The sequence below is a fragment of the Pogoniulus pusillus genome, chromosome 24 (genome assembly GCF_015220805.1).
Source record: "Pogoniulus pusillus isolate bPogPus1 chromosome 24, bPogPus1.pri, whole genome shotgun sequence".
NCBI classification, from domain to species: Eukaryota; Metazoa; Chordata; class Aves; order Piciformes; family Lybiidae; genus Pogoniulus; species Pogoniulus pusillus.
The window spans coordinates 16,843,168-16,852,316 of record NC_087287.1 but is presented as its reverse complement, the minus strand read 5'-3'; the positions used below and the strand labels follow the sequence as shown (position 1 = coordinate 16,852,316).

Below are 9,149 nucleotides of genomic sequence, written 5' to 3'. Positions count from 1 at the left end.
AATACTAAGACAACTGTGTCTTAACCAACTGGAAGCCACAACATCTTTAGATTAGTTTTGTGCTAAAACTCTCTATCCCCAGTACACAAACATTTATTGAAGGTTAAAGTATGAACAAGTAAACGTCACTAAAATTGTTCACTTAGCCAACGTAACTGCTATGCAGCTAAGGTTCTGATACTCCAGGCTAGTAGTAATTACTTCCTCATTGAAATGGTGACCAATTTCTTCTTTCATTTGAGCAATAACATTTTCAACCTGTTCATTCTAGTGGCCCTGAATGTGTATTCTCCATGCCTTTTCCTCAGAAAGAAAGAGATCTCCCTTCATTGCAAGACACTAGTCAAAATCTATGGAACAGCACATGGGGCAGCAGCTCTCCTGTATTAATAACCCAAGAGAAAAAGAAATGTGTAGGTCTCTCACATGTAGAAGTGAAATAAAGCCATGCCCCACTCTCTTAGCTTTTACTGAAGACAACAAGCATTTAGACTTCTTTGGAGGAGTAATAGCAGTTATGTCTATATATAATATAGCACTTTAAAACAACTCTGTGAAAGTTTAGCATAAAGCTTTAAAAAATAATCTCTTGTCAGACCATAAAACCTCTGCATTTTCCCAAAAGAATACCTAAGATGTGCCTTGCTGCCAGCATTGAGTCATATGGCAGCCTCTGGGATGTATAGGTATGAACCATTGACTGCTGAGCAGTATGACTGCAGTTAGACACTTGTGTTTAAACCCAGCTGAAGATTGCCTTGGTGCTCAGGCATACACAGACTAATATTTAAAACACTTCATAAGTTTTTCTAGAATTTTAAGTGCACCTGGAGCATTTCTTCTTAATTTTTAACTCATTTTAGATGACTGTACTTTGGTTGAATGAGATTACCCAAGCTGTAGAGGGCATGAATCTGCTTTAGTTATAATCAGACATGTTAGTCAAAACAAATAAACGGAGCAGCAAGAGACTGCTGAGGCTTTTTTCATCTAACAGCTTTTTCACATCTGTCATAAAAAAGACAGATTTGAGGACAGAAGGTATTAGAATGACACCAACACACAAGGGAGGAAGTGGTCTGCAATATCCCAAACAGATTTCACAACAACTATTTGGAAAATTATCTAAGAGCAAACTAGCAAGGCACTCTTCTTGTCCATCTCAGTTTTTACTTAGCCAGTGCATAAGGAGCTTCAGTTTGGAGGTCACAAATTAGATGTAACCACAACCAGGTAATGAAATACAGCTTTGTATTAGCTGGAGGGTAGGTATTGTAGTTCACTCAGTTCCTGGATCCATCTCAGTGAGAAAAAACCAAAGAGACACAATAAATACCACCACTGGTTGAAAATCCACCTTGCTGTCATTCCCAAGTCCAGTTGTTGTTAGGAGAGCTGAGTAATTGAAAATAGCCATCTTTTCACTCCGAGTTTCAGGGAATGTGAGTGACAATGGCACTGAGAGCTGGTAAGTCTGTTCAAGTTAGCTAATTTAGTCACTTGAAAGCTGACCTCAAACTCATCCAAAGAGGTAGCCATAACTACATGAGAAGTGCCTCTAGCAGCTCTTCCGAAAAGGAAGGCGAGCTGCCATTGTAAATCATAGTGTCACTTTTGAGTATCATGTTTAGCTTGAGGTTGAATCCTAGTACAGCATTTAGAGCTGCTCACATTCTACAGTCTAACCTAGACCTGAAAGTGTAGTGTGAGCCATTGCTAGTACCATCCTTGTCTTATACGTTCGTGTCACTACATCCTACTCAGTATCTCTAAATGTGGCATCACAGCTGCAGCACAGAATGAATACATAGGCCCTAATTGATAGCTGTGCTCACTTTTAATCTTGTCTTAAATAAGCTGTTCCTATCAAGTCCTGAAGGAAACAGTGTCTTATACTGTTACATACTACTTTTCCTTTTTTGTTTTGTTGTGGGCTTTTTTAACTTTTTAACTCCTAGTATAGGTGATGATTTTTATTAGGGACAGAATGAACAACCTTTTTCCTTCCCTGGTTAGCATCTGTTTGATTCATATGCTGTGACTTTTTCCTGCTGCTTTCTATCAGCCTTAATTGTGAAAAATGGTGCCTTGTTGCCCTTTTGATATTATTTTGGAGATTGACTCAGTCTTAAAGTATCCAGATGCATACAGTTGTACAAATATCTATGGAATTAGCTCACTGAGGTCTGGTCTGCAATATTTTTAATTGACTTACATGTTCTGTGGGAAAAGAAGAATCATAAAAAGTCTTTGCTGGAGCATTCCATCCTTCACTGGGCTCTCCCTGGGGGTCTCGGTGGATACTAGAGGTATTCAAAGTGTCGGCAGCTCTGTTAAGACTGGGAGAAGCTGATTGACAAAAAGGAAATGGTTACAACTGCAATTTAGTCTCTAGGCACTAATTGCAAAGTAACTAAATTTCTGGTTTACCTCTGATCTAAAAAAAGACATCAGATAGCTTGGGTCTAAATCTCTCCCATAGGCTTTTGCCTCTTCTTTTCTTCCTTATCCTTCTGCATCTGTTTTGACTCTAAACACGAAGTATTTTTCTACTCTGATTAAAAATGTTCCCTATCTTTCACTTATTAAGTTAGTGAGAAATGAAAATAGTGATGTATGGAAAAGGTGTAATGAATAACTGTGTTGTTGTGTTGGGTTTATTTTTTTCAAACATCATCACTTTAAGACTCACCTTCTGAAAATTATAATCAAATGGGTAATTTTTGATAGCCTAACATCATCCTCCAGAGTGACTTTCAATTAAAAAAGACATTATAGATATGAAGGATTTAGACAAAACATGAACATGCAAAATAAGGAGTCCTTTTGTGAGTGGCTATACCTAATATTGCAGGAAACCAGAGCATAGCTATCTACTAAAAGTAGGATAGGCAAATAAGTAGATTAATCATGGCAGGGTATAAGGCTCCAATCCTGCAGTGGTTCTGTGCACTGATAGCAGACTCCTTTGAAACCAGTATCAAATTCCTTGTGTGAGTGTAGTCTCACAGTTACTCAGAATGGTTTGTTACTACACAGATGCCTATCACAGCCACAATCCTTGCTATGAAAGTACATAGTTATGTAACAGTCAATTGAGAACATTAGTACTTTCTATTTTCTCTTGGGAGGAAAGGGAAAACAGTTATGAGATTCTGTTTGTTTTCTTTCTGAAGAGTTCACCAGGAAGATCTTGCCTGTTCCCAGTTCATTCCTCCATTTACTGATGTGAAGTGGCTGCTTTCTGGGAACCAGCATTGCACAAGTAACAAACTGCATTGTGGTTAGGTGGTAAAAGGAATTCCCCCTGAGACAGACTTTGCTAAACTTTCACCTCTAGTCCTTGCATGTGACTAAACTGTTCCACTTCAGTAAGTGGAGAAAGAATTACAAAATTGAGAGGCACTATCCACATGGGTGCCACTCCAGGCTTGCCGTGTAGTAAGATATCTGAAAACAAACCAACACAAAACAAAAACCCAACAACCAATAACAAAACTTGGAAGCTGCTGTGCTGAGCACTGCAATGACTCCTGAGCGCCCTGCCAGTAAGGTTCTCTAAAAGAATGCAGGTTTCAAAAAGGCAACAAACTGAGTAGGGACTTATCTCAATTAGGCAGTCTGATGAGTGAGGCACACATGAGGCACAGAACAACATCCTCACCGAGAAGTTTTGGTACAGCTCAAGAGGTCTGGTGACTACTGTTCATTAGGCAACTTATTTGGGGAGCTAGAGCTATGCTAAAATCCCTACCACATCCTTTGAATGAACCTCTTGAAGTCACTCCTGGAATTCCACTGCATACAGAAATGTTTCTAACAAGAAAAGCATGAATAACACATGGAAGAACTTCAGATAATGTTGTCTGTTTTTACAAAGAAGATACATGCAGAATATCATGCAGTTGTGCATTCATTTTCTTGAAACAGACTCCAAAATTCACATTACTAACAGAAGGCACCATCTGAGATCAGGATTCTGCTACTGTGCCACCACCTCTTGTTTTGAGACAAAGACTCCTGAAACAACTGTCAACTGCCTGAGGGGTGGTTGCTCTCTTCTCTCAGGTGGCCAGCACCAGAACAAGAGGACACAGCCTCAAGCTACACCAGGGGAAATTTAGGCTGGAGGTGAGGAGAAAGTTCTTCACTGAGAGAGTCATTGGACACTGGAATGGGCTGCCCGGGGAGGTGGTGGAGTCGCTGTCCCTGGAGCTGTTCAAGGCAGGATTGGACGTGGCACTTGGTGCCATGGTCTAGCCTTGAGCTCTGTGGTAAAAGGTTGGACCTGATGATCTATGAGGTCTCTTCCAACCTTGGTGATACTGTGATACTGTGAAACTGAACTTCAAAAAACTGTGCTAAACAAATCTAAAACAGAGGTTTTCCACACCAGTAATTAGAAACAAAGAATAAAGTTTATATTTACTGTAAAATGTTGCTCAAATAAAATAATCCCCAAGTGCCAACAGTGGGTGATAAACCTCCTCAAACAGTCTCAACAGCTAGGTGTCTTCTCTGCAGCTTCAAGGAATAGGGACTTCTCCTTTCACATATTCAGATACTCAGATGGTTTTAGGTTGCCATCTGAGTTAAGGATGTACAATTACACTTAAAAAGTACATGTTCTTCAAGTCCCATTCAAAGAAATGTCTACTGGTCCAAAAGCTACCCTGACTTTTAGGTAAGATGAATGGTACTGGCTGATTTCTATTTTCAGCTATACACAGGACCCTGCTCTACATCAAGGTTAGAAGTGCCTGCAAGAGTTCAGTCTCACTGCACTGCTTTTCTTTCACAAAGGGAAATAGGAATTTGATCAGAAAACTGTGCAAGCAAAAGCTGCTGCACTTACACTCTAAATGACTAGGAACTTTTTATCATTCATATTTATTTTCCACATGACTAAAATGTCAGAAGGTTTACATTTCTCTAATGCTACACTAAACTTAGAGGCAGAAGTTTCGTATTTTGATAGGTTTTCTATGTACATTCAGTGCATGCTACAAAACAGAAGCAATTATCTTTCTTACCTAGTCCTGTTTCTCTTCTGTCAACATTTTCACTGAGTTTTTGACCCTGTGCTTTTGAAGCAACCTTTGTGTTTTCCAGTAAGCATGGTGGTTTCAGAAGGGAAGGTTCCTTGGAAGTTGAAGTCCATGCAGCTTGACCTCTCATTTGATTTACTCTTGAACAAGAAATGAGGTCTAAAAAATGTAAGTATGCTGGAGTTTTCTCAGCTTTTTTATCTGAGGCCAAAAGATCAAAGGATGACCTTCCACTCATGTTTACTAAATTTCCAGATGTTCTCATGGGTAAAGAGGACGATTCTTTCAGGTGACCCTCAGCAGACTTCCTTCCTGGAACTGTACTGTTCAGTGAGTCTTTTTGCTCTGTTAACAATGTGTTATTTGTTAAATTATTACTCTCCAGGGAATGTCTGGTTTTGATGGAGCATATCTGAATATCATCATTAACTTTTTTGCATGGAATTGGCTTATCTGTACTAATTCTATCTGCTGGCAGGGAGTTATGAGCAATTACTTCAAGACCATCAGCCTTAACTTCAGCATTTGAAGTATAGGCATTTGTAGCATGCCCTGTTTGCTCAGCACTGTCTTGTTGAGGTTGCTTGCTGTGCATGTCATCTGTATTTATTCCTCTTGCTGTAGTTGGGGTGCACAAATGGAACGTACCCAAGAGAGACACATCTCTGTGGGGTTTTGTGGCACCATCACTGCTTGCATTGGTACAATAGGCAACTGGTAGATCTTGAGCATCAGTCCTTGGCACACCAATGCTCTCCGGTGCACCATCTCTGTTTATATTTGTGGCACTTTCAGGATGATTTCTGCTGCCAGCATCTTTGTGTGTCTGATTAAAAGGAGGTTTGTCTCCACGCAAACCACTCAGATTTAGCAAACTTCTTTCTGGTTTATGTAATCCATTGCCTGCATAATTATCACTGTCCAGTGAGCTGCATCTTTGACAGTCAATTTCTTTGTTATAAGATAGAGTGCCAAAACTCAATTCCTTAGCTTGATGATTGTCTGTACTATCCTCACACACAGCATTCTTCTCACTGCAAACAACCGCTTCAGAGTCAGTTTCAGGTGCTTCAGATGTAAGGATACTTTCGTTGTGTTCTGTGCCATGTGACTTTTTATCTCCCTTACTACAAATTAATTCTTCTGTAATACCACAGAGCTCTGGCTTGTTAGAGCCAGTCTCTTGACTTCCACTTTTTCTGTAGGCACCTGCAGTGTCAGTCCTATCAGAAAGGACCTTTCCTGTCTGTGTATGGCATCCAGCCAGCGGCTTGCTGCTGTCCTGACGTTTTTGGTCTGATTTTGCACTGTTTTCATCCAGTGACATCCTACATGTTGCTCCTAGGCTTTCTGCTTCTTTGCACTCAGTGACACAGATTTCTGAGGTCTGTCCTTGGGCAATTAAATCAGTATCTGTGCAGAGGGCATTCCTGGGAGAAGCCTCCCTTTGCTTTTCTTCACAAGAGCTAGCAACATTAATTCCATCTTTAGAACTGTTTTCAAGAACTTGTAAATCTGTTAGAGTAAGTGTTTCTCTAGTTAGTGACAGACAAGCCAGAGACTAAAGTAATGCCTTAGAATTAAACATTTTCAAGGAGATGGATCCAAGATGAGTATCAATACTGCTATTCTTTATCTTACATTACACTCACTACCAGTCCATTAAATGTTACTGAAGTACTGTACTCAGCACTGGTCAGGCCACACCTTGAGTATTGTGTCCAGTTCTGGGCCTCTCAATTGAAGAGAGATATTGAGGTGCTGGAATGTGTCCAGAGAAGGGCAACAAGGCTGGTGAGGGGCCTGGAACACAAACCCTATGAGGAGAGGCTGAGGGAGCTGGGGTTGTTTAGCCTGGAGAAGAGGAGGCTCAGGGGTGACCTCATTGCTGTCTACAACTACCTGAAGGGAGGTTGTAGCCAGGTGAGGTTGGTCTCTTCTCCCAGACAACCAGCAACAGAACAAGGGGACACAGTCTCAAGTTGTTCTGGGGCAAATATAAGCTGGATGTTAGGAGGAAGTTCTTCCCAGAGAGAGTGATTGGCATTGGAATGGGCTGCCCAGGGAGGTGGTGGAGTCACCGTCCCTGGAGGTGTTCAAGAAAAGCCTGGATGAGGCACTTAGTGCCATGGTCTAGTTGACTGGCTAGCGCTGGGTGCTAGGTTGGACTGGATGATCTTGGAGGTCTCTTCCAACCTGGTTGATTCTATGACTCTATTCATAGAATCATAGAATGGTTCAGGTTGGAAGGGTCCTCAAGGATCATCCAGTTCCAACCCCCTGCCATAGGCAGGGACACCTACCACTAGAACAGGTTGCTCATGGTTGCATTATGCTAACTTGTAAACTACTGATAAGCTGTCCAAACAGGAAATAGATTAGCATGCTCTAGATCTTAGCTATGACCTAGAGCTGAATTATTTCCAGCTGATATCTGTCAGCCTTATTATTGAGAGGAGTCTTTGTTATGAAGTTGTAACATGTACTTAAGTCATGTATGAAATATGTATGAACACATAAAGTTTAAGCTGTTGGTTACTACTGCAGTTCTGTTTGTCTGTATTTTTTTCTAAGTGGCAGTTTTAGGTAACTGGAAAATGAAACAAAGCAATATTTTAGGGACTGTATTCAGATCAAATGGAATATGCTGTGACTTGATGGCAGTGAGCCAGTGAGGAATAACTATCAGAAAGGCATTGTGAGCATTGATCCTTTAAAAGCAGTCACCTTGCAGTTCATAAGTTTGTAAATTTTCATTTATCTTTGAGAGATTTTAGAGACTGAGCACATTTCCTTTATGTGGCTTCAAAAAATGACTTAATTTGGTTTCAAAGTGCTTTGTACAGACAGTATCACGATTATCTACATGAACAGACCTTCAGTAGCCTGTGCAACACAATCACTCTCTGCCTTTTTTTCACTGATTGATGGGAAAGGGCTTGTTTTTGTTTCCAAACACTTCTATACACATTATAGTTCTCCCTAACTCCTGTGCAATTCTTGAACTGGCATGCCAAAAGAGAATTACAACAGCTTGAGGGGTTACAGTGCGTGGATCTTACTTAATGTACCAAGGCAGCCACTGGCAGCACTGTGGTTTCATTCAGACATTTGTCAATTTATTGTAATTAGCACTACTGACACCAAAAATTTCCCTGCAGCTGATACAGAACCATTTAATTCAGGATTCAAGCATTCTTTTTCTCATATACTGTACCTGTACTTTGTCTTTCTTCAGCAATGCTACTTATTGCTGTTAGCCATGCAGTGTCATTACTCTGCTCTGTCTGGAATTCCTCAGTGCTTAGAGGAATTGCATTTAGTACTTCAGTTTGTTGATGTCCTAAATGACTGTCTTTTCTTATGGTGGATTCCATACATTGATTGTTTTCCTGGACAGCCTGTACATCACTGTCTTTTGAGTGTCTTCCACTACTCTGGCATAAGAAGAAACAGAAAATTATACATCATTTAATAATTTACTACAGTCACTGATTAAAGTTCAGGACTTAGTTTTGTTTTTACAATTCTGACGTAAGACAAAGCCCTGAAGCACACAAAGGCAAATGTAAAGGGAGAGAAAAGCAGACTAATACCCTGGGAGAGTAGGGAAGACATTAGATTGTGCTACATTACAGTCCACAGAGGAAAATTATACAGATTGGCAGAATTTCTCAGAGGAAGGAATATGTGTTGTACATATGCTAACTGGATTACTCCCTCTGTCTGCTGGCAAAATCTGTGACCTGCCTGATAATTGCCTGCAGAAAAGCCTGCATGATTGCTGTTGACACTCAAAACTCCCATGCATGCACACACATTAACACTATTTTTTCCCCTTACAAATCACCTAGGATTTTTCACTTTAATTCACAGGCAAGTAAGACTTATGAATTTGCAGTTCCTGTCAGTCAATTCCTCTTTCACTCCCAGATTGCTCTTTAGCCTCAATTTGAGTCAAATTCAACATGAGTTGAAAGATGTGTTTACTTAAAGTTTTGGTGCCTGTCTGCTGCTGCAGTTGCATTTCTTTCTGAAAGCTGTGTTAGGTAAAGTTCTTTGAAAACTAGGAGCTGACCTGTGAGGAAATACTCTAATAAA

The 9,149-nt window shown here is 40.3% G+C and overlaps 1 protein-coding gene across 1 annotated transcript in view; it reads right to left on the bottom strand.

Moving 5' to 3' along the window:
• The window catches only part of CCDC73 (coiled-coil domain containing 73), a 74,240-nt gene that overhangs the window by 1,915 nt on the left and 63,176 nt on the right, over nt 1–9,149 (bottom strand). Inside the window, 3 exon segments of the mRNA XM_064163822.1 lie at nt 2,216–2,349; nt 5,034–6,563; nt 8,326–8,485. Of these exon segments, the coding sequence (XP_064019892.1) occupies nt 2,216–2,349; nt 5,034–6,563; nt 8,326–8,485 (1,824 nt within the window).